This window comes from Podarcis vaucheri (genome assembly GCF_965113315.1).
Source record: "Podarcis vaucheri genome assembly, chromosome: 12".
Lineage (NCBI taxonomy): Eukaryota > Metazoa > Chordata > Lepidosauria > Squamata > Lacertidae > Podarcis > Podarcis vaucheri.
Genome location: NC_138750.1, coordinates 20175720 through 20202778, shown reverse-complemented (window position 1 = coordinate 20202778; position 27059 = coordinate 20175720). Strand labels below are relative to the sequence as shown.

Genomic DNA, 27059 nt, shown 5'->3' with positions numbered 1-27059 from the left:
CCACAACAGAGGATTGCCAGGCTTATGTGGTGTTTTATAACTTTACTACTTCACATTTTGTAAACCCCTGTCTTTACACAGGCGGTAAAGACACTTGATGAGAGTAACTGAGGGAGGCTTTGGCTTTGATCTTGTCTGCAAAAAAAATTTAAACTTGAATTTTTTATCTTGTCTGCCTTACTTAATGAAGTGCATTATCTCGGTGCTGGCAGGGCAGTCAGGCAGATAATGTGCTAGTAGCCGACTTTAATGATTTCATTCACGTCTCTGTTTTCCCATCTCTGTAGAAGAAAACCACCTGGAAGGTACTTTATAGAAATGTATGAGAATTAAACAGGAATTTTGCAACACCTTTGCGTGGCTTTGTTGGCCACCTTCATGGTGGCACTGCAGTAGTGGTGGTGAGACACAGAGGACCTCTGATGAGAGCCATAGAACTGTCGAGTTGGAAGGGACCATGAGGGTCATCTAGTCCAACTCCTCACAATTCGGGAATTTTTGCCCACTGTGGGGCTCAAACCCATGACCCTGAGATTAAGAGCCTTGTGCTCTACCATCTGAGCTATGCAGCCTGAAATGCAGTATTAAACCTCAGAGCTAACTAACTAGGTGTAACTGTTGCCACTGCTGTATGTTGGTGCTTTTTAGTAGTTTTTATGATGTTGGGTTGTGGGACGCGGGTGGTGCTGTGGTCTAAACCACTGAGCCTAGGGCTTGCTGATCAGAAGGTTGGCGGTTCAAATCCCCACGACGGGGTGAGCTCCTGTTGCTCGGTCCCTGCTCCTGCCCACCTAGCAATTCGAAAGCATGCCAGTGCAAGTAGATAAATAGGTACCACTCTGGTGGGAAGGTAAATGGCGTTTCCGTGTTCGCCAGAAGTGGCTTAGTCATGCTGGCCACATGACCCAGAAGCTGTCTGTGGACAAACACTGGTTCCCTCGGCCAATAAAGCAAGATGAGTGCCGCAACCCCAGAGTCGGCCATGACTGGACCTAATGGTCAGGGGTCCCTTTAGCTTTACCTTATGATGGTGGGTTGTATTAAACGTAGCACTACACAGATTGTTCTGCTGTGCAAGGGGAATTCCATGCACTGACAGAGCAATCTCTCCCTCTGCTGCCCCTGTGCACTCCCTAAATCTGTTCTAGGTTCCCCCCCCCCAATCCTCCAGAATGGATTTGGAGATGGCACCACCCTTTGTGGTGGCACTAATCCAGACATAGGCAAACTCGGCCCTCCAGACGTTTTGGGACTACAACTCCCATCATCCCTAGCTAACAGGACCAGTGGTCAGGGATGATGGGAATTGTAGTTTCAAAACACCTGGAGGGCCGAGTTTGCCTATGCCTGCACTAATAATTGTGATAACCCCAAAATGGAGTTGAATGCTTTCCATTGGCTTTAATGATGAATGATGAGTGGTGATTTTATTTTATTTGTAACTTGTGTTATTTTTGCACATTGCTTTAAGCATTTTGAGAGGGGTGGGGGAGAAGCAATTAAATTCTAAATGAATAAGCTCTCAACTGGACACACACACGCAGTACTTTGACAAGCCAAACAGCACCTCTTCACTGATGGTGCCTGTTAAGTTGTGGGTGAACATATCAGACGACACAGCGATTCTTCAAACAGCTCTTGTTTATTCAGAGGCCAGAACAGAACTGAACTGAAGGGTTCAGCCAGCCTGCTTATATAGAGCTCCAGTACAACGTAACTGTAACAACTTTCTGTAACTATCCAATCACTGAACGTCACTTTTGATCCCTTATTTGCATATGTGGACCTGAACTATCTGCAGTATCCCCCTGCTGGCCAGGGTGAGAACTTCAGTACATAACAGTGCCCCAAATGTAATGTACATTCTTCTTACTTCTTTAGCATGGGTGGGATCAGTGCCACTCCTATTTTCTCCCAGATGGATTGGGAATTGTACCACCCATGTATCCCTGCAGTAAGCCTCAGTTGTTGTTTTTGCTTTCTCCATGGGTTGAGCTTGTTGCTGAAATTTGTGGCATGCTCTCTACATCTGTTTATTGTGTATGCTGTGTGTAGAGCATGTCAGATGCTCACACTTCCCTTTCATATGTGCAGCAGAGACTGATAGCTTCTAATGTGTAACAAATTATGAAACACATAGTCCGGCTGTGCTTATTGCTGTGAGTCATCTCTGTTTCACTTGACTAATAGTAATTTTAATCATATGTCAGTGCTATGAGATCTGCGTTCCAAAGCCAACCAACACACCCTTGTAGATTTTGGCTGGCTTCTTACAGATTAGTCAGATTGTACTTGTTTTCTGCTTAAACTACACAAACCGGGTACAGTCTGCTTGTTGGAGTTATTTCCTGTCTCGGTGCTTGCAAAATTTGCCCCAGAAAGATGCCAAAAGCTGTGTTCTCAATTCTAGTAAGGCTGTTGTGTTTTGCAAAACTCCCTTGGAGTAGTGCCTGTTGCTCTGAAAGGGATAACCTACATTGCTTCCTGGAAAGACTTTAGTCAATGCACCTCTACCATTAAAAGACTGATACAGTGGTGCCTCGCAAGACGAAAAGAATCCGTTCCGCGATTCTTGTCGTCTAGCGGTTTTTTCGTCTTGCGAAGCAAGCCCATTGATTAGCGCTACAGCGGTCTAGCGGCTTTCCGTGATCAGCTGTTAAGCGGGTTTTTCAGCGGAACAGCTGATAGGCGGCTTAGGAAAAGGAGGGGAGCGGAAAAAACCCGCGGGGACGCGCAAGATTTTTTCGTCTTGCGAAGCAACCCCATAGGGAAATTCGTTTTGCGAAGCACCTCCAAAACGGAAAACCCTTTCGTCTAGCGGGTTTTCCGTCTTGCGAGGCGTTCGTCTTGCGGGGCACCACTGTACTCTATGTAAGTGTCTCAAACGCTCAATCCTGCAACATTTTTCTACACAAACCCACAAGGAGAGAACCAACTAATGTGTTTAGAGCAGGGGTCAGCAACCTTTTTCAGCTGTGGGTCAGTCCACCATACCTCAGACCATGTGGTGGACTGGCTATATTTTTTTGGGAGGGGGGGAATGAATGAATTCCTATGCCCCACAAATAACCCAGAGATGCATTTTAAATAAAAGGACACATTCTACTCATGTAAAAACACGCTGATTCCCGGACTGTCCGTGGGCCGGATTGAGAAGGTGATTGGCCTTAGGATGCCTGCCCCTGGATTAGAGTGCCGTCCCTAACTCAACAGATGTTAACTGAGCAGGAAAAGCGGTGGCTTTACATTTAATTGGGACGGAGGGGTTGGTTTGAGTGTGCTTAGGTTTGGTAGTCATCTAGAAATGGCCCAAGATGAATTAGAATTGACCAGCCTTTCCAACACCAGGGCAGTCTTCATCCTGGATATGTAATGTTCAAGGGGAAATAGCAGTATTGTGTAGTTTGGCTGGCAATTCCAGGAGATCTTCCTTACTATGGCTGGGTGATATATTGTCCATTGCTGGTTTGAAGTCCATATGGTGATATCGGTTTCATAATTTTTGACCTGGCAATATATCACAAATCATGATTTATTGTTGTTAGGCGCCCTGAGCCCGGCTTCGGCTGGGGAGGGCGGGATATAAATAAATTATTATTATTATTATTATTATTATTATTATTATTATTATTATTATTATTATTTGTTTGTGCGCACTATGCAGAAATCACAATGTGGGGGAAACCAAGAAGCCAGCCAATGCCTCTACATGCCTCCATCCTTATTTCAGACATTGTGACATATTGCAATGTTTAGTTGGGTGATATATCACGTTGTTGAAAACCAGATACCACCCTGCCGTATTCCATATCACCTACTTCTGCATGAGAGCCAGTGTGGTGTAGTGGTTAAGAGCGGTGGACTCGTAATCTGGTGAACTGGGTTCGCTTCCCTGCTTCTCCACATGCAGCTGCTGGGTGACCTTGGGCCAGTCACACTTCTTTGAAGTCTCTCAGTCCTACTCACCTCACAGAGTGTTTGTTGTGGGGGAGGAAGGGAAAGGAGAATGTTAGCCGCTTTGAGACTCCTTCGGGTAGTGATAAGGTGGGATATCAAATCCAAACAACAACAACAACAACAACAACAACAACTCTTCTTCTTCTTCTTCTTCTTCTTCTTCTTCTTCTTCTTCTTCTTCTTCATGCTCTGGTTCTCTTTCTCCCCTTTCTCTCTCCTCCCAGCAAAAAGGCAAACCTGTTTCTTATCGCCCCCAAACTAATATACCTTGTTCTGCCCTCCAGCTCTAGCCTCGAGACATTTTGAGCTTTGGTGCTGCCTTCAACAGCTGGCGTTTGGGATGTTATAGGGAACGTTCCTCTAGGAAGTATTCAAGAGAGCCTCTCCAGATTTAGCGCAGGGTGTTTGTGCCTCCAGACCAGAGCTTGGCTACTTAAGAGCGTGCTCAGATGAAATCCCAAACTTCCTTTTGCAGCACTTGCACTCCCTCCACAAGACAACTGGCACGTTGTCATCCCCCTTTTATTGTTGTGGATTAGTGTTCCTCTTAAATGGAAACAGCCCCTTTGGGTTGCTTGCCTGGTTAGCCATGGCAGGAAGACAAACGATTTTTACAGTATCAGACATGCGGTTTCCTGTCTGTGTTTAACTCTGAGCAGAACATTGTGGCCAGCTGGTCCTCTGCTCCCCCAGACAACTGGATAATAGTCTGTAATAATTTTGTCTTTTGGACTGTCATCCAGATGTACCCTTCATGTGGCTCTTGTCTTGTGCATGTGTGCTCTTGCTGCTATAGTGGGGCGTGCATTTCCCTGCATAGACTTTCTGCTGTATTTAATTAGATAAGATTGGGCCATGCGTTTTCTCTATAGCCAAGGTAGGGGACCCATCCCAGATGTTGGATAGCAACATCCATCATCCCTGACCATGCTGGCTGGGTCTGATGGGAGCTGGATTTAAACAACTACTTTCATACCTCGGGTTACAGACGCTTCAGGTTGCATTTTTTTCGGGTTACAGACTGCCAAAACCCAGAAGTACTGGAACAGGTTACTTCTGGGTTTTGGTGGCCGCCCATGTGCAGAAGCGCCGAATTGCGACCTGCGCGTGCACAGATGCGCTGCTGCGGGTTGCGAACATGCATCCCGCATGGATTACGTTCACAACCCGAGCATCCACTGTACAGTGGTGCCTCGCAAGATGAAATTAATTCGTTCCACAAGTTTTTTCTTCTTGCGAGTTTTTCGTCTTGCGAAGCACGGTTTCCCATAGGAATGCATTGAAAATCAATTAATGCGTTCCTAGGGAAACCGCCTTCAGACCAGGTCCGGGGACAGTCTGTCCCCCGACCTCTTCTGAAGGCTGGGGGGGGGGACAAGGGCTTTTCTTCCCACTGCCAGCCTTCGGGGCGATTTTAAAATGCTGGCGGGCGGGAGCGAAGCCTCCACTGTCCCGGGGAGATTTTAAAATGCTGGGGGTCGGCAGCGAACGCTTCGCTCCCGCCCGCCAGCATTTTAAGATCGCCCGGGGCAGCGGAGAAGTCTCCGCTGTCCCGGGAAGGCAGGCGGGGGGGAGCAAAGACTTTTGCCCCCCGCCGGCCTTCAGAAGAGGTCCAGGACCTCTTCTGAAGGCCGTCTGTTGGCGAAAGTCTTTGCTCCCGACCGCCAGCAATTTAAAACAGGTCCCCGGAGATTTCCCTACGGGCTTTCGTCTTGCGAAGCAAGCCCATAGGGAAATTCGTCTTGCGAAGCGCCTCCAAAACAGAAAACTCTTTCGTCTTGCGGGTTTTCCGTCTTGCGAGGCATTCATCTTGCGGGGTACCACTGTACTGGTTTGTTAATACCAGCAAAGTGAGTTGCCCTCATGTGAATGGTCTTTGAAAGCGCTTTGTTTGTTTGTTTGGGGATTTTGCCCCCAGCTTCCCCCCTTCCCCAACTGTTTGTGTGTGTATGTGTATATATGTGTGTATAGTGGTACCTTTATTCTCGAACTTAATCCATTCCAGGAGTCCGTTCGACTCCCAAAACCATTCGAAAACCAAGGCACGGTTTTGAATTGATGTAGGAGTGTCCTGCAGCCAATCGGAAGCCACGCCGGACGTTCGGCTTCTGAATAACGTTTACAAACCGAAACACTTGCTTCCGGGTTTGTGGCGTTTGGGAGCTGATTTGTTCAACAACTGAGCCATTCGAGAACCAAGGTTTTGTTTTTCTTAAAAGCTTACTATCAGCTTGAAATGCCAAACAGTTAAAGATGTACTGAAACACTTGCTTATGTCTAAATAAGCAGAAAGGTGTGTATGTTTGTTGCGAAGAGCCATAAAATCATGAGTGCAGAAACAGGTTCTGATTTCTCAAAGACGCTAGGCACTCCTTTTTAATTAAATAACTCCTAGCAACAGGCGAGTTACAAAGGAACTGCCATCCTTAATCTTGTGGAAGCTGAGATTTCTAACCCCAGTCTCTCTAAAGGCACATTTCTCCATGTTTAAATACGATTGTTAGTAATAGTAGTTATTGAGAGCCCCCAAGAAACTTGACATTTGAAAATATTTGCAATGGGTAGAATTAAATCTAAAGACTGCATGTCTCGTATATTTTTATTTTTAAACTGACACTTTTTGGGTGGGCGGGAAAATGGGAACTCTGCATGTGCTGAAATGGATGTGATTCATTTTGATAAAGGCAACTTTTAACCACACTCTGTGAGTCAGTTTGATGCCCTTTTAAGCTTGCACAATCCCATGTTGTTAAATGTTATACAGAGATGTGGAGTGGTGGTGAGGGACTTTCATGGGGAAACAGATTTAAGACTGAGTGGTATCTGTTGGTTTAGGTTATGGGCTTCCTTTGCCAAACCAAATTGTGTCAGTCTGTCAGACGACCTGCACAAACTGGAACTTTGAGCGCGGTGGTATTACAGTGGAAAACTTTGCCTTCAAAAGCAAAGTATAATGCCAAAGTGCTTTTAGTAGCTCTTTATATAACTCTTTTCAAGGAAACGTCCCGATTTTGGAAGGAAAGGCTAAGAGAGAACATTTCTTTCCAAAATGGGGACGGGGGAGCAGCAAAAAAGTAGAAATTAAGGTGTGAGATTCTATGTGACATGCCGAAAGAAAGAATTCCCAGCTGGATAGCTTGGTTGGTTAGAGCATGGTGCTGATAATGTGAAGGTTGCAGGTTCAATCCCTGTACAGTGGTATCTCTAGTTGTGTTCTCCTCCAGTTATATATCCTTCAGGATACGTATTCAGAAAATCTGGAAGTATTTTCCTGGGTTTTGCTGCGCATACATGTGTAGAAGCCCTAAACCGTGCCCCGTGTGCATGTGCAGAAGTGCTAAACTGCGCATGCGCAGAAGCATCATGCCTCTGCTGCAAATATATATATTTGCATTCCTGCATAACCAAAGCCTATAAAAAAACCAAGTCTCTTTAAAACTTAACCGGTTCACAATGAATGGGGACTGCTCCCCTGGCTGCATTCACACGGCTTTTTGTGGTTTATCCATAGCTGGTGTGCACTGTTGAGTCACTAACTTCTCTTTCGCCCCTCTCCTGTTGCAAGCAGTGGTTTACCGTTACATTACAAATGTGGGCAGCATGTCAAAAGGTGTGTTGGGTAATTGTTCCCTGGCCTCCTTAGCTTATCTCTTAGTTTTCTCTATATTTCTGGCAGGGTGAGGTGCTGAGCATTCAGACACGTGATTTTCCATCATCTCTCTGAATTGCTTCCCCCTTGAGAAGGGCTTACCTTCTCTTGTGACTTCTCTGAACACGTAGCTTAGTTTGAAGTCTTAACCTGTCAGGAGCGTTGCTTAGAAACTGACTTTACAGGCACCTCAGCTGAGCTGGGAAAATTACTTTTTTAAAACAGTGTGTTGGATTGTCATGCAAATTGCCTACACGCTAAACATAATTTGCCCAAATGTTCGTCATTTGTAGTTGTCGGGCAATTTGGCTAAACAAATCATTGCCGGTGTATTGATTTACTGTGATTCTGCAGAACGCAGTTTGTTCTTGGAGCAACGTGATCTCCCCTCTCCCACCCATTTATGGGATTATGTAAGCTTCAGAAACAACTAAGGTGAACTACTAAGGCTTTAGATGCTCGAAAGGAGTATGGGAAGGTACAAAGCAGGGGAGACATTTAACAAGCAAGGGGCAATAGGAAAGGAATTTAAATAATTTCCTGTGTACGAACGTAGCACTGTAGCTTGCTTATGAGGCCACCCTTAGATTTCAGTTTAACCTTGCCATGTAAGTGTTAATGAGCAGAGAGGATTGGAATATCCAGAGCACATCAATGCATTCATGCGCCTATTCATGCACAAGAATTCTAGACTGAATAATGCCTCAAATAACAGAGAGGTATATGATGTTTGAGAAAGGTGGTGTCCTGGCAAAACAGACAGTGACAAATGAGGGGGGCACAATAAATTGCCAAATTGCCAATTGAATACCATATTTTTTCCATGTGTAACACACCCCTGTGTATAAGATGACCCCTATTTTTGGAGACTCCAAATTAAGGAAAGGGGGGTTGCCCAGAGTTATTGAGCTCTTTTTTTTGGGGGGGGATTACTGACAATCACTCACCCTCCTGGCCGCCGCTGCCAATCGCACGTCTCAACAAAGCCACCAATCGTCTGCCCAATTACTGCAGCAGCAGCCAATTACCAGCAGGTCTTGCCACAGCCACCAATCACCTGCCCAATCACCAGTTACAATGTCCTGCTCGTGGCTGCCATTGGCTGCCACCAATTGCTCATCCCCCCCCTCTGCACTATCCTTCTGTAAGACGACCCCCAATTTTCAACATTTTTTTAATAATAAAAAACACCGTCTTATACACAGAAAAATACGGTGTTTGTTATATTTTAGAAGATGGGCTGAGTTATCATCAACTGTATCTTCCTGTGGGCCATTAGGATTGATGGTCACTAAACCATAATGGAGAACAGGACTATGAATGGTTGCTAGTCATTATGGCTGTATCCTACAAGATGCCACCCACTTCCATGGGATACAGGATACATCCAACATTGACAGTTTCTTCTGGAAAATGGGCCATGGCCCCTTGAAACGTGGGTGGCACTTGCCTTTACACCTCCCAAAGTAAATATTATTCATTTTTGCTCTGAATTGTATCATCAGTTTTAATTCAAATAAAAAAGTGTGCCTTGGCTGTTGGGAACTTGGGAAACTTTGCTCTTGATTATTTTTAAGGATGGATCGTAAGCGCAGTGTAATTTCCTTTAGAGCTGGAATTTACACTATTAATTCACTTAACGTCATTCCAAGAAGTACCACATTAAACCTCAAGCGTTAAAAGGGTTGCAGCCTGTTACTTGTACAACGAGTCTGCTCATTTGGGGTTTTTTTTTGTGTGTGTGTGTTTGTTTTATATAGTTCTGGGTTCTGTTTATAAGCTTTGCACCAATGGCATTAAAACATCCTCAATAGTATGTAACTGTAGGTCAGACTGACGTTTACCATAATCAGAAGGGACCCTGCTAGCCATGTGGTGGCCCGTAGATCGCCATGTTTGGAAACACCCTGGAAATAGGCCTTTTCAGCTGCAGTGCTAACTCTCTGGAATACTCTCCCCAAAGAAATCCAGGAAGCTCTTTCTGAGGCTCCAAATGTCTTCTAAAAATCCAGTTGCTCTCCTAGGCCTATTTGGATGATTGAGGGTGCTCTCCTGCTTAGGTACCATTTGAATTTATGGAATTGTAGCAAAGCACTTATTGCATTCTGGTCTTTATTTGTATTATTTTATTTGTTTGTATTGCATTCTTGCCAACCTTGGTACTGAATTCTATAAAATGAAATAATCTTGCCCTGGCTGACTCACGTGATAGAATTTGCACTGCTAAGACAAAAGTCTTTAACACTGCAGAGTTGTCACAGAAGAGATTTCAATAATTGCAGGCGGATCTAACTAACACTGGCAAAAAAGTAATTTTGGGAATTTACGCAGAATCAAACCAGAAATGAATATAATAATGGAGGTTAATGTGTATCATCTGGGGAAATGTAGCCAGTCTAGAGTGATCGATTTGTTCCAGAAAATTATTAGCAAGCAGATAATGCTAAACGTATACAAGTTGAAGGATACTAGTTATACAAGTTAGAGGATACATTTTATATATATTGTCTTGTTTCTTAATAATTTATCAGCACTCAACGAAACAGCCTTGGATACTTTAATAATCTGTTGCAGTTGTAACATCTGCTTGCAACTGGTTTATACTCTGCCACAATGGGTCCATCTGTTATAATAGTCCACGTGTGTACAGTTATTATCAGAGTATCAGTATGATCCACTAGCCCCAAGATTCCCTGCCTCTAGGGGCAACCCCTACCCTAAAACCCACAAAAACCCCAGAAGCAAGAGGATCCGTAGTGCGATGCTGACACTGAGGCTACAGTTTCTAAATATACTTGCCTAGTAAGCTTTTCAAACACATTCCAGTTTGCAGCACATTGAGAATTGGAACGGGCAAGTGTGATGGCTGTCTTTGTATACATCTGAATTCAAGGCAAGGAAGTCCAACAGAGCTATTTTTGTTCCATCGTTTTCTTTTCCTTCTTGCCTGATGTTCAGTTACATCCATCTAAAGCTGTCAAAAAAGAGTATTTTGATATTTAAACAAAAGTATATGAATTTGAGTGGCTTGGGCTTGAATTCTGGACACCGTGTCATTTGCATAGGCATACTTAATGTGATTAAGAATGACTTGCATTACTGTTTCAGCTTTGCATATTGGAGGGTGGGGGAGATGAGAGAGATTTTACCACCATCACTTTTGGGGAGAAATGCTTCCTTTGCTGCTGGACTGTGTTGGAGGGTCAAGGGTCAGCAACCTTTTTCGGCCATGGGCCAGTCCACCATCCCTCAGACCTTGTGGGGGGCCAGACTACATTTTGGAAAAAATAATAATGAACGAATTCCTATGCCCCACAAATAACCCAGAGATGCATTTTAAATAGTCATGTAAAAACACGCTGATTCCCAGACCGTCCATGGGCTGGATTGAGAAGGCGATTGGGCCGCATCTGGCCCCTGGGTCTTAGGTCAGGGGCAATTGCTATACCAAAGTGGGAAGATCAAAGACAGGAGATTACATAAGGAACAATGTTGGAAGTGGTGTGTGATAATGACAAAAACCCATGTCTCCCGGCACCTTGCCATCACGTTTGACCAGGAGGTCCTGTTTCGTAACAATGGCGTTCACCTTTTGGACATGGGCACTGATTTTTGGCTGGCCAATATCATGGAGGGCATTAAGTGTTGGTTGCAGGTGTGAGTGTGTTGGTGGTGAGCCTTTGGCTCGATTGGTGGTTAGGCATTGGGTAAGCGTTATTATGGGAGGTGAGGTTTTTCCTTCGCCTGCCCCTCCATGTTAAGCGTATCCCGTCAAAGGGATCTGGGGGTGTGGTTCCTGTCCGAAGCCTGGGCGTGGGCTAGGGCCATGCCATGACCCCAACAGTGACCCTGGGGGTGCTCAGTTGATGTACATCATAGGGATCCCCCTTCTGATGATTGACCCTTAAGAGAGTTCCTGCAGTCAGACAGGAGTCAGGATATAGTCTTGCTTCAACCCATTGCCTAAGCCAAACCGCTCACATCTTTAACCAATAAAGTTGTGGCCTTATTTATCCCATTAACCCAATATACTTGTGTTGGTGTATTTATTTCGGGGGGAGCTAGGGGGGCTTGGGCACCGCCATGCAAACAGGACCTGAGTCCCCATTTGGGATTCCCAGCAACTGTTAACTAGAAACAATGGCTTTGATCCAGATTCCGCCATACTTCATTAGACTCTGAGCTTATCCACACTTCTACTTGTCTTGTTCTTTCAAAGCATGGATCCGAACCGTTTTCTTCTTGTCCTGTGCTTTCTAGGCTCTGGTCTGGGCAGTTTTGCCCCCACTGCTTTCCCCCAGAAAACTCGCTCTTTAGTACTAAATCGGAACAAATAGCTATCGGCAGAGGATCTGATTTCTGTTTCTTCCTGTTCAGCACTAAACCATGGGTTTTCTTGGGGGAAAGTGGCGAAGTGAACAGAAGCATGAATGAACCTTAACTCAAGTCCCTTTGATTTCAATGAGTCTACTCTGTGTATGAATAAGGCTGCCACCTGTTAAATTCAGTGAAGAAAGTCCCATATACGTGGATTTAGGATTGCAGCCAAAGTCTGGATCTAACTCCATATCCTTAAGTATGGCTAGGGACTCTTTTTCAGCCTAAAGGCCAGATCCAGTACTAACCCACCCTCTGTGGGCCATTTTTGACAGATGATTCCGATTTCAGCCTGCCTGTGGTTTTTCAGTAAAAGCCAGCAGCCGAGACTTGTATCCAAGATAAGCCTCTCTGCTTGCTGCCTTTTAAAGAGCAGGCGGGGGCTTATCTCTGAGCGTAGCACTGGGGTTCTTAATGCTAAAAACAAATATGAGAGATCTCTAATATCGACAATTAGTGCTTGGATGGAAGATACCAGATTTCTGTGCCAGACGTCAGATAACTGACAGGTGGTGTCAGGGCTGGATTTAGGTTTGATGAGGCCTTATGCCAGGGGTCAGCAAACTTTTTCAGCAGGGGGCCGGTCCACTGTCCCTCAGACCTTGTGGGGGGCCGGACTATATTCTTTGGGGGCAGAAATGAACGAATTCCTGTGCCCCACAAATAGCCCAGAGATGCATTTTAAATAAAAGCACACATTCTACTTATGTAAAAACACCAGGCAGGCCCCACAAATAACCCAGAGATGCATTTTAAATAAAAGCACACATTCTACTCATGTAAAAACACGCTGATTCCCAGACTGTCCGTGGGCCGGATTGAGAAGGTGATTGGTCTGGATCCAGCCCCCGGGCCTTAGTTTGTCTACCCATGCCCTAAGCTACTGAAGGCAATGGGGCTCTTTATATATCCAGCTGTCCTTTGTCAAAACAAATTGTCGCTGTTTTTTCTGTTGAATATATGCTATATGGTTATTTATGGACCTAATATGTATCTAAAGCCATTTGCATGTAACAAAATATGTATTTTATCAAAGTAATTGTTGAACTTATCTTATGTTTTGGAAATGTACATCCAGGTTTTTTCCCTTTAATTTTTTGGGGGGCCCTAAGCTATAGCTTGTTTAGCTTATCCTGGGTGGCATGGCTTGCTCCAAATGGCCTTGCAAGCCAAAGTCATACGCCTGGTTAGACCCAGGGCAGAGAGCTTCCACTCCTGTGTCCTAAATCAAGGGTTTGAGCCCTGGAAGACCTGCTCCCTGCCTTGCAAGCCTTTTCCCACCTGGCCTGGGAGAGAGGGGTCCTGACTGACTCCAGCTACATGAGCTGAGGCTGCTGGACAGACTCTGGGGCTTTCTTTAGGGATTTTGTTGCTGTTTGTGGTCCTAAATTTTTGTATCTTTGTTTTAGACCTTATTGTGATCCATGTGGAAATGGTTTGATTTGGTTGCATACATTTCAATGTTCTATTTATTTATTTTTTATGACTACTTTTGTTACGTTTGCATCTGTGTGTAATTTTTTTCACGTTGAAAGCCACCTTGAGCATGGTTTTAAACCATGGAAAGGCATCATACAAATAAAATTATGCTTGTACAGTGGTATCTCGGGTTACATACGCTTCAGGTTACATACGCTTCAGGTTACAAACTCCGCTAACCCAGAAATAGTACCTCGGGTTAAGAACTTTACTTCAGGTTGAGAACAGAAATCATGCTCTGGCAGCGCGGCAGCAGTGGGAGACCCCATTAGCTAAAGTGGTGCTTCAGGTTAAGAACAGTTTCAGGTTAAGTACGGACCTCCGGAATGAATTAAGTATTTAACCTGAGGTACCACTGTATGTATGTAAACCAGTCAACCAGCAGACTTAAAAGCTGGCTTAGAGCCAATAATTTCCTTTTTAAAAGGCCATCGCCAAGGCAATGCATCATTAACCAAGTAGCCCTAAAGATCTTCAAAGCAGGACAGATTATTCTGTTGCTCAAGAAAACTGCTTAGTTGCTTCAATCACAAACTACTGTAGTTTTCTCTCTTTCTCTTTGCTTGCTGCTTTCTGTCCCTTTTCCACCGCTAGTCCTCACTTCCTGTATGATATCTTTCCTCTCTTAAGGTGACAGGCATTCACAGGAGCTATTTAGAGATGAATCTGGACTTTGCTTGTTTTGTGACTCGCTGCTGAAAATGATTCATTAGTGGCAAATTCCGGTGTATTATTCTGTGCAAAGAAGCAGGGTCAGCCATCATGGGGCAATGGGAGTACCCAGAGCTGGCAACAAATGCCCCTTCTCTCCCACAATCCCAATGTGATGTCCAGAATTCAGCCTAGAGGACAAAACAGTTCCTGGGCTACATGCAGCAAGCTAAGTGTGTATTGTGGTGCCACTGCTGCTTGGCAAATGCCATGAAAGTGGTTCATAAAAGCCCGAGTGGACAGTTCTCCAGCAGATGGCATGCTGAAATCCCGTGAAGCCCAGTTGAGATGAATGAAGCTTTCCATTTGAGACCCCATTTAAAGCGGTTGAATATTTTTGCTAAGCCACTAAATGTGGAGTAGTCATACATTTCGGGTGACATTAAATAGGCCAGGAAGAAACCCCAGTAAGTGTTTGTCCATGCTGAACCCATCATCCCAGGGACTGCAAATCTTTCTTTAATTTCAGACAATTCCAGCAAGAGGGGGGGAAGTGTTAAACACCCCATTTTCTTTTCTTTTCTTTTCTGCTTCAAATAACCATCCTCCAAGCAGTTTTTCTTGTACAAAAATAGGGGGTGTGCCAGGCTATGGGTTTGTTTTTTTAAAAAAAATCATGTAACATGTAGTTCAGCCCTAGTTTGAATCTTTATTAATTTTCTTTCACTTAACTTGTGTCATCTTGTAGGAAACTGCTTATTTGTTATTATTATTATTATTATTTTAAAGGCTTTTATTCTCGTTTGTGTGTGCGTTTGTTTCAGCATCTCCTCTCTTGACTTGATAACATTTTAGTTTACTTGAAGAAAACGTTGAGTATTTTAATAAAATAAAATAGTCAAATGCCTCTGCGGTATTCCCCTAAACATTTTGGCTCCCCCACCCTCAAAATAGTTGAAATTTCTGCTGCCAACTGAATTGCTAGATAGAAAACGCAAGTGTGTGATGACACAAGCCGCTCATTCCACTGTGGTTGAAAGTTCCATTGTGCCTCTTACTCAGACTAGATTTTCAGCTGTTGAGAGAGTTTTGCGCGTGCGCGCACACACACTCTCACACACCATAATCTCAAAGTATACATCTTGCTTTGCTAAACTAACTTGGTCATAACAATAGTGATGACACATCCTTTAGTCTAGACTAAACTTCTTAAAGCTTTTTATTGTTATTTTTTAAAAAGGGGCTTACGAAACAAAGTCTTTCTGTGACAGCTTCCTCTTTCTCTAAATACTGTCACATACCGATAGCGACAAGGAATTACAATCTCTGTACAGGTTCTGGCTAGAATCACTTTTCGCCGGGCTTGCGGCAGTGAGAAATTGGTTCAGACCCACATTCAGCATATATGTTAGTGTAAGCACACTAAATTCTCAAGTAAGCAAAAATTGCCCTCCCCTTTGTTTTGCCTGGGATGCGGGTGGCGCTGTGGGTTAAACCACAGAGCCTAGGACTTGCCGATCAGAAGGTCGGCGGTTCGAATCCCCGCAACAGGGTGAGCTCCCGTTGCTCAGTCCCTGCTCCTGCCAACCTAGCAGTTCGAAAGTGTGTCAAAGTGCAAGTAGATAAATAGGTACCGCTCTGGCGGGAAGGTAAACGGCGTTTCCGTGCGCTGCCCTGGTTTGCCAGAAGCGGCTTAGTCATGCTGGCCACATGACCCGGAAGCTGTACGCCAGCTCCCTTGGCCAATACAGCGAGATGAGCGCCACAACCCCAGAGTCGGTCACGACTGGACCTAATGGTCAGGGGTCCCTTTACCCTTACCTTGTTTTGCCCAGATCTATTTTTACCCAAATAGAGGAGAAAAAGCAACAATAGCATTGCCTGAACTGGTGGTTTGTTTGTTTTTTGCCACTGTATATACAGAGGAGTCCATTTGGTATGTATTCAGTGGGATTTGAGTGGCACCGTTGAATGATGCCTGAGAAACAGAAATTTGACCCTCTTTGGGGTTTGTAGAATTGCAAAGTTTTTGCAGATTCCCGTTGTAGGTTAAAGTAAACTACAGTAAAATGCCTCTATTGCCGTAGTATCTTTTATCAACGCTTCAGCAATATTATTTATCTCATTCTACCAGATATCACTGAAATACCAGACGAAGACGTGATCAGTGTGATTTCCAAAGTTGCGCTGATAAGCCTCGTCCCGTTGCTGGTGATTGCCAAAGCCGTGATCCTTATCTTTTACTGCTACCGTATCCAGAGGAGGAGGAAGCTGAACAAGGCATGGGAGAAGAACGTGAAGTCCAGGAAGCATAAAGACTGCAGCGATGTTTGCGCCATCATGATGGACGACGACTGCTCTGACATCAGCTCCACTTGCGCCAATAACATCAACCACAATACTGAGCTCCTGCCCATTGAGCTGGACACCCTGGTGGGGAAAGGACGCTTCGCTGAAGTCTACAAGGCTAAACTGAAACAGAACACATCGGAGCAGTTTGAAACCGTGGCGGTCAAGATCTTCTCCTACGAAGAGTACGTCTCCTGGAAGACAGAGAAGGACATCTTCTCCGACATAAACCTGAAGCACGAAAATATCCTCCAGTTCCTCACGGCCGAGGAGCGCAAGACGGATGTAGGCAAACAGTACTGGCTGATCACTGCCTTCCACGCGAGGGGGAATTTGCAGGAGTACCTTATAAAGCACATCATTAGCTGGGAGGACCTCTGGAAACTAGGCGGGTCTTTGGCCCGAGGGATCGCCCATCTTCACAGCGATCACACACCTTGCGGCCGACCCAAGACGCCCATTGTCCACAGAGACCTCAAGAGCTCCAATATCCTGGTGAAGAACGATTTGACCTGCTGCCTCTGTGACTTTGGGCTGTCGCTGCGGCTGGATCCCACCCTCTCCGTGGATGACCTGGCTAACAGTGGGCAGGTGAGCCGTACGACGGGGCAGAGAGGGGGAGCAAGGAAAGAGTCAAAGCTGGAGGATTTAAAACAGGGCTTGGCAAAATTGTCCACTACAGTTGTACCTTGGTTTTCAAACAGCTTGGGAGTCTGAACGATGGGAAACTGGAAGTGATTGTTCTGGTTTTTGAATGTTTTTTGGAACCCAAATGTCTGATGCGACTTCTGTAGCTTCCGATTGGCTTCAGGAGCTTCCTGCAGCCAATCAGAAGCTGTGATTTGGTTCCCAAACATTTTGGAAGTCGAACCGGTATGCCCCACGGAGGACCTTAAGGTCTATAAATAGTAACACCCTAGAGGCCCCGGTCCCTAAGGAAGTCAGATTAGCCTCAACCAGAGCCAGGGCCTTTTCAACACTGGCTCCGGCCTGGTGGAACGCTCTGTCTCATGAGACCAGGGCCCTGCAGGATCTGATTTCTTTCCGCAGGGCCTGTAAGACAGAGTTGTTCCGCCTGGCCTTTGGCTTGGAATCAAATTGATCCCCTCCCCCTCTTCCTTTTTCCTTTTTCCTTCTGTGATGGAACTCCTATTTGGGGACTTCCCTGGCTTTTTTCTGGTCCACGTAGGACCAGTCTGGATAGTTGGCCTTGGTGAAGTCTTGACGTTTTCATCCCCCAAAAAGTTTTTGATTTGAGTTCCTACTGAAATCAGGCTGCATTTTAATGTTGTATTTTAATTTTGTTTTTAAGTTGTATTTCAATCAATTGTTTTTATACCGGTGTTAACTGCCCTGAGCCTGGGGAGGGCGGGGTATAAATAAAATTTAATACTAATAATAATAATAATTAATAATAACAAGGTACCACTGTACTGTGATGGCTTGAATGTGTTTGGAGGGGAGGGTTTGGACAATTAATTATTGCAAGGGACACACATCCTCCTCCCTTGCATGGATTCATAGAGTTGGAAGGAACCCCAGGGGCCATTTAGTCCAACCCCCTGCAGCGCATGATCTTTGTCAGCAAAATCTCAATTTTCAGAATGCAGGGATAGGTTTTGCTCCGTACCCTAATAGCGTCCACAAAATGTGACTCTTTACTCCTTACTCTAGTTTTCCATTTATGAATGGCTGTCAACTGCTCATGCTTACAAGACGTTGAAATACCATTGAGGGTAGTGGTTAAACCTTGCGATCGCAGGTTTTAATAAAAAAAAACAAGCACAGAAAGCTCAACGTGTACAGTCAAACGGGTTACGCCATCAAAAATAATTTTTTTAACTATTTTGTGAATGCTGACAGGTTGGCACAGCAAGGTACATGGCTCCCGAAGTCCTGGAATCCAGAATGAACTTGGATAACGTCGAGTCCTTCAAACAAACTGACGTATATTCCATGGCTTTGGTTCTGTGGGAAATGACATCTCGATGCAACAGTGTTGGAGGTATGTTTCATGTGCTCCTTTGTGGAGTTGTCTTTTTATGTGTTTACATGCTACTTAGCTCTAAAAGTTGTAGGAATCCTCCCCACCCCACCCCCAAAATACTATTAATTTACATAACATGAGTCCTTCCCTTTTCTTTCAAGAAGCCTGGAGTAGTAGTGTGTGATTCACACAGGTGATCTGCAGGGGCGCCGACTTATAAAAAATATTGGGGGGGCCCATACCGGGGTCCATACTGGCGGCAGGATGGCAGTGGTGCTTTTGCATGCAAGAACCGGCCTGCCCTCCCCAGGCTTCGCGCCGGGAGGCGGCCACCCCCTCCTACCAATGTCACCTTAGCCGAACCCAGAAAAAAAGCCCCGCTCCGGTGGCGGGAACTCCCGTCCCCTCCATTCTCCCCTCACCCCGGTCCCTCGCCGGCGATGAATACGCCGTTCCTCGGCCCCGCGGCTCCATTCCTTTCTAAAGTCCCGCCGCTGGGGGTCTTCCTCTGACTGACCGACCTGCCCGCCCCTTCTCAGGAGCTCCCGGTCACTTTGGGAGGCGCGCGCTGGAGTCCCCTGCGCGGTTTTTGGCAAGGTGCCTAATAATTTTCTTAAATTATTGGGGGGGCAGAGCCCCCCCAAACGAATTTTTGAGGGGGCTCGGGCCCCCTCAGGCCCCATGGAGTCGGCGCCTATGGTGATCTGTCATCTGAAGAACTTCCTGGGCTAGATCGGTATTGGTATTCCAAACCATTTCTAGAACCACTGAGCACCACTTCTTAAAACCTAAATGTTTTTAGGAAGCACTGAAAAGAGTATCAGTAGGCAGAGATTCCAAAGTGTTGGTGTGTTTTTTTAAAAAAAAGATTTCTTAAAACTGCTGAACAAGTAAGCCGCCCAGCCAGATGGGTGGGGTAGAAATATAATAATTATCATTATCATTACAATCATACCTTGGTTTTTGAACAGCCTAGTTCTCGAACGTTTTGGCTCCCAAACGATCGAAACCCGGAAGTGACTGCTCCAGTTTGCGAACATCCGACGCGGCTTCCGATTGGCTGCAGGAGCTTCCTGCAGCCAATCAGAACCCACGATTTGGTTTCCGAATGCTTTGGAAGTCAAACGGACTTCCAGAAGAGATTCATTTCGACTTCCAAGGTACGGCTGTATTATTATTATGAAATCAGACTGTTTGACAAGCCAGCTGGTTCCAAGCTGCTGAGGGCTGTATATGCTGTTAGTCGCACTCTGAACTCGGCCCAGTTGCAAATCGGCAACCAGTACAGGTCTCTGAGCACAGGTGTTCCATACTGACAGGGCTGGGAGGAAGGTATGTTTTTTAATTCTTCAGGTGGAGACACACTTTTAGGTCTTCCGAAGGTCATTTCTAAGTTTCTGGCTTGACCTTTGCCACTGCTGCTGCTGCTTTGTGTTTTGTTTTGTTTTGTTTCTGTTTCACGAGGAAACAGAAAAGCTGGTAAGATACTTTTCATCATCATTATTATTGCTTTCCTTCCTTCGCGTTTGGGCTTACAGCATTCCACAGAATGCTCCTTTTAAGGCATGGATGTTCTGTTTGTTGAGGAAGACTCTTTCATCCTTGCTGATGCCTGATGACACTTCCTGTTTCTGTTTGAGGACTCTGGAATAATACCTAGGGAAAGAAAAGCACTCTCCTGGCAGTGCTCCACTCAGGAAGTTGCAGAGCTGCCTGAAATTAAAATAATCGGGCTTTTGTCAGGAAAGACTGAGGGGGAAAGAAGTGTGCGACTTTATCTAAGTCCCTTATAAATTTCCCTCCTAAAAAAAGAGAAAAAAGTTAAAAAACAGAAAAAAGGATTCATTGGAGATGATAAGACATCACGTTGCAGCAAACGAGAGTGCAATACCTGTGCCAAACAGGGCAGTGCTGGGGAATTAATAATCACGGAATTGCACGTTCCTGATAAAATAACCTTGCCAGCCAGCCAAAATAAGCTATTATGATGATCGATATTATACCCATACGAGAAATAAAACTAGGGCAGCTTTGCTAAATGAGATAAAGCAGCGTGGATTTCCCCGAAAAGGTGCAAAGTGCGGCCGTTCCCTGCAATCTTATGTATTTTTTTTTATTACATGTATAGCTCACCCTTCCTCCCAGAGATGCTCAGGGCAGCAAACCCTCAAAAAAGTTAAAATAAAGCAATTAAAAATGTAGTGGAAATGCCTGGGTAGGCAGGAATGTGTTTAGATTTCTTCTGCTCTGTAATGATGAAGGGAGGCAGGCACACTTCACCAGGGAAGACGTTTCACAAACAGGGAGCTACCACTGAGAAGCCGCTGTCATTGGTCCATGTCTATTGGTCGACAGCCACTCAGAGACACCACCAACAGAGCTTCCCCTGCCAATCACAAGACCTGAGATGGATGCTATTGGAAGACATGCTCTTTTTAGGTACTTGGGTCCCAAGCTATATAGGGCTCTCTATTCTAGTAAAGGTAAAGGGACCCCTGACCATTAGGTCCAGCTGTGGCCGACTCTGGGGTTGCGGCGCTCATCTCGCTTTATTGGCCGATGGAGCCGGCATACAGCTTCCGGGTCATGTGGCCGGCCGCTTCTGGCTAACCATAGCAGTGCACGGAAACACCGTTTACCTTCCCGCCGGAGTGGTACCTATTTATCTACTTGCACTTTGACGTGCTTTCAAACTGCTAGGTTGGCAGAAGCAGGGACCGAGCAACGGGAGCTCACCCCGTCACGGGGATTCGAACCGCCGACCTTCTGATCGGCAAGCCCTAGGCTCTGTGGATTAACCCACAGCGCCACCCGCATCCCTCTCTTCTAGTACCAACACCTTAACTGTAATGGTAGAATAAGTAACAATATAAAATTATAACAACTGTAAGCATACAAACTGTGAAACATTTTGCACCTGTAGTAAGACAGGAAAGTATGCAGGTATAAATAGACCGACTGTTCACTTTTTTGATGGAATATACGTAGGGAAGAGTTCATGTGGCAGAATCTCGGGAAATGCGTCTCTTCTAGACTATAATGTTTGTAGGAAATGTCTTTCCCTAGAAGGATGGCATAGTTGGTCATTTTTGTTGCAGCAAAAGCAACGAAGTGCCTCGTGGCTCCTTTTGTGGCACATTTATTATGGCATAAACTTTCGAGATTATAGTCCACTTCCTCTGAAGCATGAGTGTTATCCTTGAGTTGCAGGAATGCGTACGCATGGCTTGAGGAAACCGGCGAGAGGGAGGGGAACGTTAACAATGAGGTCAGAGGGAAACAAAATGCCGAAAGCTACAGACAGTCATACGTACCTAATTATCTGCAGTGATTCACAAAACAGTTGTTAACACAGGCATCCTGGCATTGATAAGTCAATGATTACACATAATGTATTAAAAATCCTTTGCCTTGGTTCAGTCCACAGGAGACTGCATCAAACCTCTTGTATTGTAATTTAAGCATGTTGCAGTTTCCCTTTGAAATTCCTTTGCCCCAGGAAGGCAATGCTAAAGTCACTTACAGAGACTGTGCTTACCCATGACGCCAAGCCACAGTTTCTTCTTGGCTACAGATCATGGCTAAGGAACATGTTCGAAACTCCCATTGTCCGAGGCGCATTTTGTGACAGGGAATTTCATTGGCGCCAGCAGTCTCTGAGCTCTGGGCACAGTACTGAGCCTAAGATTTCAGATTAAAACGGCAGAGTGGAAGGAAAGGGGGACCTTTTTCTGCCTCCCCATTTCCAGCTACTTTCTGAAGACTGGAGAAGAGACTCGCTTAAGAATATTAGAGGGGTGGGCAGGGGAAGGACTTAGACCATGTGAAAAACCAAAATAATATTTTAGCTGCAGTTCATTCATTTTCAGCTTTGCATTCTTGTTATAAAAAAAGCACCCCTAGACGTTCCGTTGTTGTGCCCATAACCTTGGTTTAAGGTCCCATTTAGCTCCCAGCTTTCATATTTCAGTTTCTAACACTGTTAAGGAAGAGAGACAACTTAACCAAGATCTGTTGCTCAGACAACATGCAAAGCCAGTCTTGGCTTAGTTACAGGTTCGAGTTAAAAAGACTAGGGTGGAGCAAAGTATGTGTTAGCCCTTCTCCAGGAGCCAGGACATTCACATGGCCCTGGCAAGCCATCGTTTGAGAGCCAGTGTGGTGTAGTGGTTAAGAGCGGTAGACTTGTAATCTGGTGAACCGGGTTTGCTTCCCTGCTCCTCCACATGCAGCTGCTGGGTGACCTTGGGGTAGTCACACTTCTCTGAAGTCTCTCAGCCCCACTCACCTCACAGAGTGTTTGTTGTGGGGGAGGAAGGGACAGAAGATTGTGAGCCACTTTGAGACTCCCTAGGGTAGTGATAAAGCAGGATATCAAATCCAAACTCCTCCTCTTCTTCTGATGTGTGAACCAAACCAATAGCTTCTTGTGAGGTTGAAGTGTTTCCCCATGGAATTTGGAATACAGTGGTAACTCTAGTTGTGTTCACCTCCGGTTATGTATCCTTCGGGATACATACATGGCAAACCCAGAGTACTTTTCTGGGTTTCGCTGCACGCGCATGCACAAAATCGCTAAACCATGCCGCATGCATGCGCAGAAGCGGCAGCTCTGATTGCAAATTCCCCGGGATGTGACCAGAGCTCCAGAACGGATCCCGTTCGCAACCGGAGGTACCACTGTATTGCTATTTCTGATGGCAGATTTGTACTCATTTATGTATTCTTGCACAGAGACAGCCTTCCTTGTCCTGTGTAGAATGCAAAAGGGCATTGCTGGCGGATGATGGCATATATCACACTGAGAAGAGGAACAGGTGACTGAAGCCCAGATGTTGCAGATTAAATTGTTAGGCCCTGAAATAATAATAAAAGGTATGGTGTTGCCGTAGTGGACATGGGAACAGAGTCGCCATCTGAATCTGCCACAGAGGGCTTGGCCATGTGTCCAAACCTCTGTTATGGAGGGCCTGTTGTTGCTAGTGAATAGTTGTGTTAGGGTTTGGGGTTGTTGTTTATTTTGGCAGGGGGTGTTCTATAAGAAGGAACAAGCCCTACCATTCAAGGCCAGTGAGAGAGGGAAGCATCATTGTCCAATGTGGGCTGTAGATCATTGATGGTTGGAGTGGTTTCAGCTGGGAATTATAAATGGCAGCAAGGAACGTTCTATCATTTTCTCCTCTTCTTCTGTTCTTTAGTACATTATTCCTCAGTACTATTCTGCCCTTTGTTCTGCTATGGCACTTCGTTGGGTTGATATTGTAGCCTGAGGAGTGTCTGACATAAATTCTTAAGATGGGGTTCTGTCTTAAGTTCTCTGAGTTGTGAGCCTCTGTTTTAAATTCCTAAGTTGTAAGTCTCAACGGATACAGTTGTGTTTCAAGGATTGACTTATAGGCAATGGATTTTGTGGTGTGTTCTGGGTAGAAGCTGGAAGCACATAAATACACATTGTGGTCAGATGGCTTCCTGTTGTGTCCAGAAAGTGAACCTTTTGCATGGACTGGTCTAGGGTCAGGTTTACGATGGGATGAAAGTTATTGAAGTTCTGGTAGAACTGATCAAGTGTCTCTTGTCCACAAATTCAGGTGATAACAATGCCATCTATGTATCTTAGACGTAGGAGGCTTGTTAGGGACAGAAGCTAAGAAAGTTTTGCAAGTCAGCTATGAATGTGTTGGCTTCTGTGGAGCCACGTGACTGCCCATGGCTGTGCCATTAATTTCTCCCCCAAACGTGTTCTCCCCCAAGCTGATTGTTGGTGAGTACAGAGTTTGGTATCTAGACGGGCTGAATCTCCACATCTAGCGGTAATAACCCTCATAGATTGTAGCCCATCTTTGTGTGGGATGTTGGTGTAAAGGGCCTCAAATATCCATAGTAGCTAGTGTGGTGTTTTCTTGGAGATTGTCCATGAATTGGTAGTTTCTTCAGAAAATCAGTAGTATCCCATGTATAACCTGGACTTCTGGTAGCATCTGATATCTGAATAGGGTCTGTCTATCCAGACACTCCCAATAGTACCCATGCCTGAAACAATAGCTGTCCAGGGCTGCCTGGTTTGTGCATTTTGAGCAGTGGATAGAAGATCATAGATATGTAGAGTTGGAAGGGTACCCCGAGGGTCATATAGTCCAACCCCTTGCAATGCAGGAATCTCAACTAAAGCATCCATGCCAGATGGCCATCCAACCTCTGCTTAAAAACCTCCAAGGAAGGAGAGTCCATAACCTCCTGTGGGAGACTGTTCCACCGTTGAACAGCTCTTACCACCAGAAAGTTCTTCTTGATGTTTAGTTGGAATCTCCTTTCTTGTAACTTGAAGCCATGGGTTCAAGTCCTCCCCTCCAGAGCAGGAGAAAACAAGCGTGTTCCCTCTTTCATGTGACAACCCTTGAGATACTTGAAGATGGTTATCATATCTCCTCTCAGTATCCTCTTCTCCAGGCTAAACATACCCAGCTCCTTCAACAGCTCCTCATAAGGCTTGGTTTCCAGATCCCTCATCATCTTGGTTGCCCTCCTCTGCACACCTTCCAGCTTGTAAACATCCTTCTTAAATTGTGGTGCCCAGAATTGGACGCCCAGAAGTGTGGCCTCATAATACAAGTGTAATCCCAATAATATATTGGATTCCAAATACGTTCACCCAGTTGAGCCATCCATCCTCCACTGGCCTCCATTTTGTCACCGCAGCCATTAAGCTTGCTAACCCAGGACACTTGACACTTTCCCCTGCAATGACTCAGACCCTTGCACCTGGCCTAATCCTATCCCCTTACCCAGCAGATCCGTAAACTGACCCTTGGGAGTGTTCATAAAAGGCGGGGAGGTGGATTTTTGTGGGAGAAGAAAGAAAAAGCAATGTGCTTGGTTAGTGAAGCAGTATCACTTTTTAGATGGTGCGTTAAACCCCATGCAACAAAGGGGTTCTGTATCTGGGCTGGGAATGAAATTGTGAAATGGTGCAGGTACATTTCTTTTCTTTGCAAAGCCTGGGAGGCGAAGTGAAGATTTTGCCGAAGTGAAGATTTTGCCGAATGCAGTTTTTGGAGTATCTCAGCCCTTCATAGCTAGTGTTGACTTTAAACAGAAAACACACATGGCGTTTAATCTGTATGCTGACACTATAAATAGCAGTGTCGCTGAAGGTGAAGAATCAGCCTAAGAAGAAGGCCGCTCTGTTACTTTCTGAGGAGCTGAAGTGTGGGAAACGGGTATAGTTTGCTTGATGTTTTGCCGGCATATAATTTAGAAGTCATATTTAGAAGCTCAGCAACTCTGCTTTGGGGAAAGTTTGAGCTGCTCCACTACCCTTTCAGCTTGGCATTTCAGTCAGCACAACAGCTGTGTACCAGATGTTACGCTTTGTGAGAAATATAATTTCCATCCAAGCATTTTGCCCTTGCAGCCGACATGGATACTGTGAGAAAAAAAAGCATGGGGAGAGTTAAGTGATCTGACAGGCCTTCTAAGAGCTGCTTATTTTCAAGTCCTTTGTTGCCAGCATATGACATCAGTCAGAATCAGCAAGGTTACCAGGGAATAATCTGGAAAATACCTTTCAAAATGGCCTCTGTTCCTTGAGCTGCTCTAAGTAATTGTGCACTGCCTGGAAGATTTGCTGGCTTGACTGAAACACTGCTTTTGGTTAAAGCGTAAATGTACAGAAAAATGGTACACAGCTGATTGCGGGAAAGAGCTCTAGAGTTTTGAGGCTCAATATTTTTTGAAAAGCATTAGTTCTGCACTTCATTTTAAAAGCTTCTGGTGTTGGAGCATAAATCTGTGGTCAGTTTGTTATTGCCTGTATGAAGCATTGGGTCAGATTTCTGTGGAGAAGAGGGAGCTACCTGCTTGTATTGTCTACCATAACTTGAGATACATGTGCTTTTAATCAGGAATATGCACAGCAAACCTTTATGGAAATGACAAAAGAAGAAAAAGCCAATGTATGTTAATTTTAGTTTCAACACTTAATTAAAATTATGGAGAAGACTGGAGAGGAAGCATGACCACTGTATTTCCACAATTCCAATTATGTTTCTAAAACGTGATGCTTTTAAAATGAACTTTTAAAAGAAAATTAAGCGCATCAACTGCAATTCTGCCCCCGGTTAGATATGCCTTGTTGACTTCTGAATAGGCGTTACACAGAAGTAACAACCATATGCAAGGGGTGGTTGTTGTTGTTTTAACAAAGTTATTAGCTTCCTCCCTTTTGTCAGAAGTAAGCTTGGCACTTTTAAAAATGCCCTTTATTGTGCTTTGAGTCACACTTGCTTCCTTAGGCTGGCTCCAGGAAATATGGTTTGTGTCTGCTTTTTGTCTGCGCTTCAGTTCTGTCCCGCATCCTTTCATGTCAAAAATAGATAGTGGAGAATTATCTCGCCCAGCCTGCCTGATATATATGTAGGCTATCAGTGCTCAGCGGCAAATTGTGTGTTCGGGGATTGTACGGTGTCCATTGGAATAGAACCCAATCTATACTTTCTCATGCAAAGGTGCAGAAATCACAGGTGACAGTTCTGACAGAAGCCACAGTGGGACAGTCACTTTGTCTGAGGGCCCCTAAGTATTTTACTTCAGTTTATTGGTCGACCGGAAAGG

At 45.0% G+C, this 27059-nt stretch overlaps 1 protein-coding gene across 1 annotated transcript in view; it reads left to right on the top strand.

Moving 5' to 3' along the window:
• TGFBR2 (transforming growth factor beta receptor 2) overlaps positions 1–27059 on the top strand; it is a 66483-nt gene that overhangs the window by 33647 nt on the left and 5777 nt on the right. The window contains exons 4-5 of the mRNA XM_082193429.1: positions 16248–17053; positions 18326–18467. Of these exons, the coding sequence (XP_082049555.1) occupies positions 16248–17053; positions 18326–18467 (948 nt within the window). The remainder of the gene's footprint in view (positions 1–16247; positions 17054–18325; positions 18468–27059) is intronic.